At 35.9% G+C, this 13356-nt stretch overlaps 1 protein-coding gene across 4 annotated transcripts in view; it reads left to right on the top strand.

Annotated features, from left to right (window-relative positions):
- VPS45 (vacuolar protein sorting 45 homolog) overlaps window positions 1-13356 on the top strand; it is a 67398-nt gene that overhangs the window by 40425 nt on the left and 13617 nt on the right. For 3 of the 4 annotated variants that reach the window (XM_060299980.2, XM_060299984.2, XM_030846392.3), the window contains exon 14: window positions 1385-1516. The exons of the other annotated variant lie outside the window; for it this stretch is intronic. In XM_060299980.2, the coding sequence (XP_060155963.1) occupies window positions 1385-1516 (132 nt within the window). The remainder of the gene's footprint in view (window positions 1-1384; window positions 1517-13356) is intronic. 4 annotated transcript variants of the gene reach the window in all.

Genomic DNA, 13356 nt, shown 5'->3' with positions numbered 1-13356 from the left:
CATTTAGGTTGTTTCCATGTCTTGGCTATTGTGAATAATGCTGCCATGAACATAGGAGTGCATGTATCTTTTTGAATTATAGTTTTGTCTGGATATATGCCCAGGAGTGGGGTTGCTGTATCATATGGCAACTCTATTTTTAGTTTTTTGAGGAACCTCCATTCTGTTTTCCATAGTGGCTGCACCAGAACATTTTTAAATAGCCACAACATCTGATTCTGTTTTCATGAAGTCCCACAAGAACAAATACTCTCTCAGTTAGTGATTCCTTCAAGGTGTTTTAGAAGGAGACAGAGAGACAAACAGAAAGGAAATGTAGGGTTGTTTGTTGGGTTTCTTTCCATGATTTATACATAAGCATGTACATCCTTTGACTAAAGATATTTTTATTTAGTTTTGTGCTATAACCTCCAAAATGGTTGCTTCTGCTTGATGTCATTTTAAATAATGGCCGGTAAGTGATTTAACAAAATTATTTGCCTACTAAGATTAAGTAATTTTATCTTCTCTTGGTGGCATGAGAAAAGAAAAACAAGGCAGACTTTAACAGTTTTGAAAATAATGTGATCTCCTTCTTGTTCATATCTTCAGAAGGATCTAATAGGAGGACCACTCACTTTTGTTATAAAGCTATTTTCATAAAGATTGAAGCACCGTAAAACTATGCAGTGCAACCTAAATGAGGCTAGTGACTGAGCTGATGCGTCAGCATGTCCAGTGTCAAAACTACACCCACTGGTTTTTTGTTTCCATGGTTTCTTTTTCTTGGTTTATCAAAGGATTGAGGAACAAAGATTTTAAGAAGAGGTGGATTTCTAGAAGCGCCATTAATTTATGTATCCCATTCTTTTTTTGCACTCAAAATACTAAATGTTTCTTGTTCCCGTGTTATGGGGACATCCAAATATACCAGTACTTTCCAAAATACTTTGAGGTCCTTGGACAGAAGCCATTGTAATGACACTGTACTAAGTATTTGACGAAGGGCTTATACGTGAAAGGAGATGTGTAGTACAAGCATAAATTACTGCTATATTGATACCATATCACAGTGAAGTACTCTTCAGCCTCTTGAATATAAAAGAATATTCCTACATTTGGTTCCAGCAAACACTATTGTGCTATTCTGAAATCCACAGCACAGAAATTATGACATCCGCTCATAAACAGAAAGCAAATCACTATTCAGCATTTCCTGCTCTGTTTCCTGCCAATTTCAGATAATTAAAACTTTTTTTAAACCTTTTATTCTATTCTGCTTTAATTCTGCTTCCTTTACCAAAAAAGAAAGATTCAGAAATTAAAACTGTGTATATGATAGTAACAGCAAATTTTGCCTTTTTTCCCCCTTATCCTATGATATTAACTTCCTTCATTATTGTAGACCTCAGGATATCATTGTGTTTATAATTGGAGGAGCCACCTATGAAGAGGCTCTAACAGTTTATAACCTGAACCGTACCACTCCTGGAGTGAGGATTGTCCTGGGGGGAACCACTGTGCATAACACGAAAAGGTAAGGGAGAACATTCAGTCCTATAACTCTTTCCCCTTTCCCAGAGAGGTAGGCTTAAATTCCCTTTATGTAGGAAAAGTAAGGTCAGTGCTGACCAAACTGCTGTAGACCAAAATGCATCAGTTCATAGAATAATTTAGAGTTTGTGTGAGATGAAGGATGTATACTCTATTAAGTTCATAAATCACTTAATTCGGTCAAAGACCTGGAGAGTAATGACCAATCTTCACTGTTAACAGTTTTGTTTCTTATGTTCAAGGAACAGACTGGCATTTTAAAGATACCCAAACATAATGCTATTGAATTCTGTGAGTTTTTCTGTTTTGTTGATTAAGTACATCCATTCAGTAAATATTTAGTAAGAAGAATACAAAGATGAAGAAGATAAATATCCTGCCTCAAGTAAGTGATTGTCTATTAGGAAAGATAGAACATAAAAAATAAGAAAATAAGTGTCTGGAGAGAGACGTAAAAGAGCCATGATTCTCAGAGTGGCTAAGAGAAACTAGCAAATGTTTCATGGAGAAGATAGTGTATAACCTGAGCCTTGGATAAAAAATGGACATATGGAGGGAGAGTACATTCTAGGCAGATTTAACCACATGAACAAGTTACAGAAAACTATAGGCGACATACATAGAAAAAGAACAGCAAGTAGTCAATTAGCTGGAATGTGTGTAATAAGTGAAAAGGTTGATTGAATGCCATAATTGTAGAAGGTCTTGAATTCCATGCTGAGGAATTTTTTTCTACTTTCTTGTGTAGAAAATGAGGAATCATTGAAAGTTTTAAGCAATAAAATTACAAGAAGGTCATAGTATTTTAGGAAGATTAATTTGGAAACTAAGAGTAGGAAAGACAGATAATTGAATTTAACGATTGGGGACCCTGAGAGATCCACGCTGAGCCATGTATACATAGATACACAGGGAGGCATTAGAGGTGTTGTGTACTTTTTCACTTTGTATTATTATTTGCCTCATTGTACATTCTGTTTTATAACCTGCATTTTGTAGTCTATGATAAAAACATCTTATAGTCTTAAATATATAATCATTCATTCATTAAACAAATATTAATTGAAAGGTAAGATTGGCTGGATTTGAATATTTCCCTCTTACTGTTTTTATGAATTTAGGCAGATTAGTTAACCTCTTGGTCAGTTTCCAGAGCTCACTGGCCATTTATATATTTCTGTTTGTGAATTGCCAGTTCATATTCTTTGCAAGAATTATATCTGTATAATTAAGGATATTGACCATTTTCTAATATATTTGCAAAATATATTTTCCTCTATTTGATATTTTTGTTTTATATTATTCACAGTGTTTTGTTGTATAAAACTTTTTTTTTTTTACTTAAAGTAGTCAAAGTTACCAGTGATTTCTGCCTTTGATGTCATGCTTAGAAAGTTCTTTCCCAGTCAAGATTATATAAATACTAACCTCTATTTTTTCCATTATTTTTAGGACTTGTATTTAAAGTTATATATTTATAATCTATCAAAATTTTATTTTGGTGTAAACTGTGCAGTAGTTTCCTTTTATAAACTTTACAGAAATATTACATGTACATACTTCATTACATACAGAAAAGTATACAAATGATAAGCAATGAAATAGCACAAAGTGATTACATCTATGTAACCACCACACAGATCAAATAATAGAATGTCACCAGTATCTCTAGAAGCCTCCCTTATTCCTCATGTCCCCTTCTTTGCACAACTCCACACAAAATAATAACTATTATGACTTCTGTTATTATATATTAGTTTTACCTGTCCATAAAAGATAATTGTTGAATGAATGAAGAAAGAGTGGTTAAAATTAATCTATTTCTGCCTTTCTCACAAACAGATCCTTAGAAGAATCTCTAATCACCTTACTCCCAACTTACAAGCTGTCATTGTCCAGCATATTGGTTCTACTTTGTTTTTATAATCCCCAAATGAATCATTATTATTTTCAATAGTCAATATTTGTTTAGATTTACCTACATATTTGCCTCTCCCCCCTCTTCATCCTGGCCCTTCTTTCTGATCCAGTATTCTTCTTACTAAAGAACCTCTTTTAGTACTTCTTTCAGGTTCTGGTCAACTTGACGTTTTTGTCTAAAAATATCTTAGTTTAGCTAAGTTTAGAATTTCAGGTTGATATTGATAGTTTTTTTCAGCACTTAGAAATCAGAAGACAGTGGAATACTGGTACTTCCCTGGCAGTCCAGTGGTTAAGACTCCATGCTTCCACTGCAAGGGGGCGTGGATTCGATCCCTGGGGAGCTAAGATCCCGAATGCCAGTACTGTGTGGCCCCGCCCCCCAAAAAAGAAGACAAGCAACTATTTTCAATTGTTGCTTCTTAGTAGACTTCTTAAGAAGTCTACTCTCGGTACAATTGTTTTTCATCTTTAGGCAATATTTTCTTCTCTGGCTCTTTTTATCTTTTTGTCTTTGGTATTCTTGTTTCAGTATTACGTATCTAAATATGGATTTATTTTTATTTATGTTACTTAGTATGAAAATACATGTTTGGCATAATTTCTGGAAATTTTCCAGTCGTTATTTCTTTGAATATTGCATTTTTTCCCCAATTATTCTGTTCTCTCCTTCTGGAACTCCTGGGAGCTATATGTTAGGCATTTATCTATTTTCATGTCTCTTAACCTCTTATTTATATTATCCACCTGTTATCTCTCTGTGCTGCCTTCTGTGTACTTTTTTTCACATTAGTATTTCAGTTCAGTAATTCTCTCTTCAGCTATGTATAATCTGTGTTTAATTTGTACATTCAGTTTTTAATTTCAAAGGTAATATTTGTATGCCTGTAATTTCTATTTGCTGCTTTTTCAAACTTGCCTGATTTTTCATTAATTTCTTCTTCTCATGTTTTCAAATCCTTTTCAAATTTTTCTTTAACCACATTAATTCTATAATCTGAAGTACTTGGAGGTCTAATTCTGCTGTTGTGTCTGCTGACATTAGCTCCTGATGGCTCATTTCTGCATGTAATTTTGTATTACGAGTTATCTTAAAGAAGACTCACAGGACTCATTCGGAGCCTAAGTTGAAGATATATCTCTTCTGTGTAGTTTGTCTTTCATTTAGGCCACGTACTCAAAGAGTATTATCAGTTCAGAACTTTTTTTAATGTTAATTTCTGTACTAAAGGGTTCCTGAACCATGCAGAGCTTTATACTGGTTTATTTTCAAGTTTCCTTGTGATCTTCCTGTGCAGATAGAAGATTTTTGTTTTTCTATTCTCTCTTTTCAGTGAGGGCCTCTACATTATGCGAGAGTCTTAATTCTAATTCCCTTTCTTACTGAGGCCTAAGCCCTGTCTCCTGACCCTCTGCAGCTGTTAAAATACAGTGCCCTTGTTTATGAACATTGGCATATTATTAACATTGGCATATATCTATTGGGTAGTTAAAAGCATTGGTTTATACTTATCAACCTAAATTTTGGTTCCCTTTTTGTGATGACTCTTGGAGATTTCCCTTAATTTCTTAAGAGGTTAAGCTATTCATTTAAAAGTATGTATGTCATTTTTTATCCAGCATTTCTATGTGTTTTATTTAATTTCGCCTTATCTAGTTGGCCTTGATTTCAGAAATCGAAGTGTAAGTGTGGTTATGATCTTGGAAAAGTTTAAAATGGTAGTGACATTATGCGAAGTTTACTCTAATTTGAAAACTCTTAGGTAGTATTTGGAAGCTTAACCGTGCATCCTAAAATGTCAGACTGAGGATTTTGTACCTAATTCAGTAGTCTGTGGGGGTACCATTGAATAATTTTGAGCACAGAGTGACACAATACTATCGCTACTATTTTATGCAAGTTCCTCCCTTTGTTCCTGCTGCTGCTAATAAAAATAATCATAATAGGGCTTCCCTGGTGGCGCAGTGGTTGAGAGTCCGCCTGCCGATGCAGGGGACACGGGTTCGTGCCCCGGTCCAGGGAGATCCCACATGCCGCAGAGCGGCTGGGCCCATGAGCCATAGCCGCTGAGCCTGTGCGTCCGGAGCCTGTGCTCTGCAATGGGAGAGGCCACAACAGTGAGAGGCCCGCGTACCGCAAAAAAAAAAAATAAATAATAATAAAAATAAATATTTATTGAGTATCTACTATGTGCTAGGAACTTTACTAAGTACTTTACATATATTAAGTCATTTAATCCTCATAAGGTATGTACTATTATCTCCACTCTGTATATGGAAACTGAGGCAGAGAGATTAAATAACTTGCCCAAGTAAACATGGCTAGAGCCAAGACTCAAAGCCAGAGTCCATGCTTTTAATCACTGTGCATTTCCTTCATAAGTATTACTTGAATGCCTGACACTGTATTGTTCTCTAAATAATATTTAATAATTTAGTGTTCAAAATGTTTTATTACTAGATAGCCATAATGGATTTTATTTTCTTAATCTAAATGAGTTCTCTCATGAATGTATATATAATTATCTGCTCTTAAATAGACTTTAATATCAGAATTCAGAAAGACTAATTGACTTTTAAATGATCTTTCTGAGAGTTAATATTTCCCATTGAGTATTTGTAGCCCCATGGCCCATACTTAAGAACTATAGCATTTTCTCTTTAACTTGAAACATTAGACGTTTAAAACTAAACATCTGTATCTCAATTTTGAAAATACTTTGGATTTAGATGGAAAGATAGATTGGCAAAGATTTTTATATATTTCTTTGTAATTTAGTCATATTACATAGAAATAAAAATGCATATATTTTCAGATGTGTTTGGCTAATTAATAGTACTGTGAATAAAACTGCATTTTATTATTAAAAATAGGGGAGGAACCTAAACATCTAGGTTTTTCCTTAAATTAGTGTCCCAGGTCCTGAGAAAATAATCTTTAATATAAAATTAAGAAAGGCAGGGAAAAAAAAAAGTAAGGCAGCTTTGTAAAAGCTTTATACTAGATTCTCCCAGCTAGCCAGCTCAGTATTTCTTTGTCTGACTTAACAATATGCTAAGCAGTACACTAAATTACATTTGAGCAGATATCCTTAAGCAATAGAAGGGTCAATAAAATCTTGAATGGGATTGTTCAGTGGTCCCCGATCAATGAAATTTTTAGGAAGAGGGTGTTGCTATGGTAATTAACAACCTGGAAAAAATTTAATGTTTGCAATACATAAATGTTCCAAAATCTGGTTTTTTTAATTTACTTTCATAAATATATAGCCTCCAGCAATAAGTAAATAGTGAAATTTTTCACTATCAGTAAGAAGATAGTGCAATTTGTATTTCAGAGTCCAGTTATTGTAAAGGCTTAAGTAATTGAAAGCAACAGTTTCAGCTTTTAGAGGAAAGGCTCAATTTTCATGATGAATGTGGATTACCTTGGGTATTACTAGACTGTTAAGTAATTAAGAGTTCACAACTCTTAATACATATTGAAATCCCAGACTCTCAGTAAATGGGAAGGTTAATATTTTTTAAAACTCAGTTTTATACCTGGATATGGTAGGGCTGCTGTGAGCAGCAATAAAATATGGGGGGAGAAGTTGAACAATTTGTTTCTGTGAATTGTTAGGGTTTAATTTTTGTGGGAGTCTGTGCAATTTCCTATGTAATACATGGATTATTTCTTAAAAGTCCAAAGGAATAAGTGACAAAGACACAGCCTTAACCTCAAAACTCTACCGTGCAGAAGTATTATTTTGAGAGACTATGGCAACCAGGAAACAGAGTATACTTTTAGATGTGCCATGATAAGTGCCCTCTTTTTAAGCTTTTCTTTTTTTTTTTAAATTTATTTTATTTATTTATTTTTGGCTGCGTTGGGTCTTCGCTGCTGTGCGCGGGCTTTCTCTAGTTGCAGCGAGTGGGGGCTACTCTTTGTTGCAGTGCGCAGGCTTCTCGTTGTGGTGTCTTCTCTTGTTGCAGAGCACAGTCTCTAGGCACGCGGGCTTCAGTAGTTGTGGCATGCAGGTTCAGTCGTTGTGGCTCATGGGCTTAGTTGCTCCATGTCATATGGGATCTTCCTGGACCAGGGCTCGAAGCTGTGTCCCCTGCATTGGCAGGTGGATTCTTAACCACTGCACCACTAGGGAAGCTCCGTGCCCTCTTTTTATACTTGGAATTATGTAAAATATGATATGCCCCACAAAGATCTGGATTGGTGAGCATTGTAATAAGCAGAAAAGAAATCATATCTTGGGAATTCCCTGGCGGTCCAGTGGTTAGGACTCCGCGCTTTCACTGCCATGGCCCGGATTCAGTCCCTGGTTGGGGAACTAAGATCCCACAAGCCCTGCGGTGCAACTGAAAAAAAAAAAAGAAAAAAGAAATCATATCTTGTAGCTCAGAGTGTTATATGCTGATATAGAAGCTACTATCCTTGCAGAGTGGGAAATGCCAATTGCAAGATATTTCTGTGATACAGGTCACTTGATTTCCCTGATGTATTAAATAAAATCTGAGATTATGACAGATTTATTTTGAAGTCAGATCCCAGCACTACCACTTACTAGTTTATGATTTGGAGCAAGATACTTAATGTAATAGGTAGATGGGTCAAAACTCGTCTCTTGCATCCTAGAAAATCACATGAACCTCACATGTAGCAATTTTAACAGCCTTCATCCTGGGATACCTTCTGTTTCTAAAATACATTGAGATTGCCTTCACTGTGAATTGAAACAAAATCTTAGTTTTAAACAAAACCAAAAAATAAAAAGCAATTCCTGGGCTTCCCTGGTGGCAGTGGTTGAGAGTCCGCCTGCCGATGCAGGGGACACGGGTTCTTGCCCCGGTCCAGGAAGATCCCACATGCCGCGAAGTGGCTGGGCCCGTGAGCCATGGCCGCTGAGCCTGCGGGACCGGAGCCTGTGCTCCGCAATGGGAGAGGCCACAACAGTGAGAGGCCCACGTATCGTAAAAAAAAAAAAAGCAATTCTTTCCTTCCCTCCCTGACATATTTCCAGAAATGAAAGTAACTTTTGGTGAGAGAATAGGGCCTGTGTATAAGTAAGCTAAGTTTTAAGCCAGAAGGTACCTGCAGATAAATGTCACTTAGAGGGGTTTTTTTTGATTATAAAATATCTGCTTTATTTTTAAGAATAAAGGACTATTATTCCATGTTAAATGTGGTTGCCATTCTCTGTGAAAGCATTGAAAATTCTAACATTTTTTATTTCTTAAGTTTTTTGTTCTACTTAAAATGTCCCTTAGATTTTAAAAGGAAATAAATATACATTAGTTGAATCTGAAATTCAACTTGCCATTTAGAGTTCTAATTTCAGCTGCTCTCTCTTAAGTACCTTATTTCTTTAAAATAGTTCTTTTGTGACAATATTATTCAGTGCTTCAAGCACTGATGACAGTGAAACAGAGTTCTACAGGCCTTTTGTAGTTATATGAGTTGTTTCTATAGGACCTGCTCTGATGATGTGTAATTGTAATTATCTTTGTTTAGCTTTAAACACTATTTAAAATAGATGGTGTGTGTTTGCTGCTAAGACACCAAGGAACTTTGCAGAAACTAATTATCTCCTTAGCAACATTCTTAATAAAACTGCCTTCTGAATGAAGAGAGGTAGTCAATATTTTCTTCTCTCTCCGTAGCCATATGAAGTTTAATATGAATTTTGTATTGCTTTCCCTTCTCCTTTTATACATAATGAAATCAAAGAAATAGAAGATAGTAACTGATAACAGGGACCTCTATACAGGCATAATTTTCATGCCTTTTTCAAAGCAGAGAACCTGCCCTGAAAAAGGATCTAGGTAAATAGATTCAGCAGTGACCTGAACACATGCAAGTGCTTGCCTTAAGCAGTTAGTCTGTTATGTCTCTGGGGTCCATGCAAGTTTGCAGTGTGCAGACTGTCATCTCCTGTGTCAGTATTTGCACATCTTACGGATATACTTCCCCCTGGCCCTTACTACTTCCCTCTTCATTTGTCTCATTAGTCATACTGGCCTAATAGATCCTCAGTTAGCGGGGAATAAGTCAAATTTCAACTTCTGAGATTATATATGACATGGGTTGTTCTACTCACCACATATATTTTCACCAAAGTCTTTGTGAAACAGTCAGAAGTAATATTGCCCTAGTTATGAGTTCTAGAATAGATAAACATTTATTGAACAAATGAGAAGAGCATAGTCAATAGTTCATTCACTCTTTCAGCAAATATTTACTGAATATTGGAATACCTCTGTGAATAAAAGCAAAGATCCTAATCCTCAAGAAGCTTACATTTTAATGCAGAGAGAGACAGAGATAAACAATAACTTAATAAATAAGTATATTTTATAGTAAATCAGAAGATGATAAATTCTATGGGGGAAAAAAGCAGAGCAAGGTGAAGGGAAATCAGTAATGCATAGAGGCAGTAGGGTTCAGTCACACTGCTCAGTATGGTATCGGGAAAGGCCTCATTAAGAAGAGATTTGAGCAAAGACTTGGAGGAGCTGAGGGAATGAGCCAAAAACAGATGCGGGGAAGAGAATCTCAGGCACAGCAATGCTGTGTCCTGAGGCAGGATCATGCAGTGTATTCAAGGAGACTGAAGAGTCTGGGGTTGCAGTCAGGGAAGTATCAGGCACCTGATCGTGGACGGCCTTGTAGACTATTTTGAGGACTGGTTTTCACTATGAGTTAGAGAGCATTGTAGGACATTGGGGTTTTTTTTAACAGCTTTATTGAAGTAAAATTCATATACCATACAATTCACCCCTTTAAAGTATACAATTCATTGGTTTTTGGTATATTCACAGATATGTGCAACTACCGCCACAGTCAATTTTAGAACATTTTTATCACCTCAGAAAGAATCCCCCAGCCTTAAGGAACCACTAATCTACTTTCTGTCTCTATAGATTTCCCTGTTCTGGACATTTCATATAAATGGAATCATACAATATATAGTCTTTTGTGAGTGGCTTCTTTTACTTAGTATAATGTTTTCAAGGTTCATCCATGTCGTAGCCTAGATCAATACTTCGTTCCTTTCTACGGATGAATAATATTTCATTGTGTGAAATGAAATACCATATTTTGTTTATCCATATGTCAGTGATGGACATTTGAGTCATTTCCACCTTTTGGCTATTATGAATAATGCTGCTATATACATTTGTGTACAAGTTTTTGTGTGTATTGTAGAGTTTTGAGTAGAACCATGACATCTGACTTATATTTTAGCAGGATCACCCTGGCGATCAAGTTAATATGAATTGAGAAGTATTATTTATCTTAAAATATTCAGAATGAATATGGGTTATTATAAAAATGCAAGTTTCCTAGACATATATAAATGAACTACACCCATTATGCATTCATCTACTGAGTCATTATTCTTGTTGTGTTTCTGAAGCACATGATCGTACCTTGCAAATAAATGAGCACCTTGGTTTGGGTTTTGAGCTGGCTTTTGCCTTATCTCTTCACAAGTCAATCAGTGTTAAAGAGTTCTGGTCCTTGCTGGCAGCAGTTGACATATTAGGTTAGCTGTGTGAGCTGAGAGGCCAAGAACCAGATCAGTACGGATGGAATTGTTCTCCCAATAGAAGAAATCCCTCTGTCTTCTCAGAAACAGGATAGAAGTGGAGTAGAAAAGGGAGGTGAGGTGAATGTATTAGTAGTGCTGCCAACATTACCTGAGCCCTGCCTGAACTGTGGATGAGGAGAGCTCTTTAGTCTTCCCCAGTGCTGTCAGTCAGATCAGTACTTTCTTAAGACTTTTGACAAGGAGGAAAAGTAAACCTAGATCAACAATCCTCTTACTGCCAGATTCCCTTTCAAACCAATAATAATGACTACACATAGTAGGTTCTCTATAACACTACTGGATTCAAATAAACCCTCATTAACAAGCCTGCACAATCATTAATGGTCTCATTTTTCAGTTATTTTCTCTCTAACTAGCAAAGACAGATGAAGAAAAATAGGCTTCCCCCACCCCCGCAAGTAATTCATGCTCATTGTAATAAAAAAAATTAAATATAAAAGTCAAACTCATTCATACTACCACACAACTCAGAGCTAACCACTGTTAATATTTTGATATATTTTCTCCTAGTGTTTTTTTCTTTACCTGAAGGTTTTTGAGTTTTGTGTGTGTTATGTTTGTTTTTGATGTAATAAGGATCACATTACATTGTCTATAAAGTTTTGTACTTGCTTTGCCCACTTTTAATTATACTGAGAACATTTTACCATGTTATTAAAATTACTTAAAATGATCCTAATGGCTCTATAGTTTCAATTTTAAGGACGTATCTCTGTTTAACCATTACCATTTGACATTTAGATTGTTTACAATTTTTTGCTTGATATAAATACTGCAGTAAACATCTTGTATATTGATAAACCCTTGTCCTATCTCTGAATATTTCCCCAAGGTAAATGTACAGTGAGGCAGTCTCAAATATTGCTAGTAGAAGTGTAAATCCATAACTTTTCTGGAAAGCAGTTTGACATTATATATTCAAGGGCATGGGGTTGACTTCATGGCTCTTGTTGTTATTGAAGGTTTTTTTTAGTTTCTTGATTTTTTAGAAGCCCTAACTCAGGTGTTGGAAGTGTTCTATATCTTGATCAAGAAGATGGTTACATGACTGTATACATTGGTTAGAATCATCAAATGATATCCTTAAAAGTGGAACATTTTATTGCCTATGAATTATATCTCAATTAAAAAATTAAAATTTTAAAAAACAAAGCACTGTAGTACCAAACTGACATTTTTTCCTTGATATGGTTAGAAAGATAGATGAAAAGAAATAGTTTTCTTACTATGTATTTCAGTGTTATTTAGTGACATGCCCTAGAACCACCAGATATTAGCTGGTGTTATGAGCACATGATTTGAAAAACACTGATCCATAGCAACTCCTAAGAGGGGATTATGATGACACTAAGAAGTAAAATTTATTTAGCATATACTATGTGTTAGACACTGTTTTAATACTTTATACCCGTGCTATCCAAAATGTAGCCACTAGCCTTTGTAACTATTGAACACTTGAGAGGTGGCTAGTCTAGTTTGAGGTGCGCCACAAGTATAAAATACATATTGGAGGGCTTCCCTGGTGGCGCAGTGGTTGAGAGTCCGCCTGCCGATGCAGGGGACACGGGTTCGTGCCCCGGTCCGGGAAGATCCCACATGCCGTGTAGTGGCTGGGTCCGTGAGCCATGGCCGCTGGGCCTGCGCGTCCGGAGCCTGTGCTCCGCAACGGGAGAGGCCACAACAGTGAGAGGTCCATCCTGCGTACCGCAAAAAAAAAAAAAAAAAAAAATATTGGATTTCAAAGACTTAGTACACAAAAAGTGTAAAATATCTCATTAATAATTTTTTAAGTTGATAATGTTTTAGATATATGGATTAAGTCAAATATGCTATTAAAATTGACGTTACTTATTTCTTTTTACCTTTTTAATGTGCTTACTAGAACATTTAAAATTACATAGCCACTCACATTTGTGACTTGCTTTGCATTTCTATTGGATAGTGCTGCTTTATTCATTTAATTTTTATTTAATTCTCATAACAACCCAGTGAGGTAGGTGTTTTTATTATTATCATCAACCTTATTTTTCAGATGAGACTTAGAGTAGTTAAGTACTTTGTCCAAAGTCATAGAGCTAGTAAGTAAGTGGCAAAGCTGGAATTGAACTCAGTTTGTTTCCAATCTGGGCACTCAGTTGAAATAATATTTTAGGAAGATTTATCTAGCTATAATTTTTTTTTTGCGGTACGCGGGCCTCTCACTGTTGTGGCCTCTCCCGTTGCGGAGCACAGGTTCCGGACGCGCAGGCTCAGCGGCCATGGCTCACGGGCCCAGCCGCCCCGCGGCATGTGTGAT

The sequence above is a fragment of the Globicephala melas genome, chromosome 1 (genome assembly GCF_963455315.2).
Source record: "Globicephala melas chromosome 1, mGloMel1.2, whole genome shotgun sequence".
NCBI lineage: Eukaryota > Metazoa > Chordata > Mammalia > Artiodactyla > Delphinidae > Globicephala > Globicephala melas.
The sequence above is the reverse complement of the archived record's forward strand: the minus strand, read 5'-3'. Positions and strand labels throughout refer to the sequence as shown.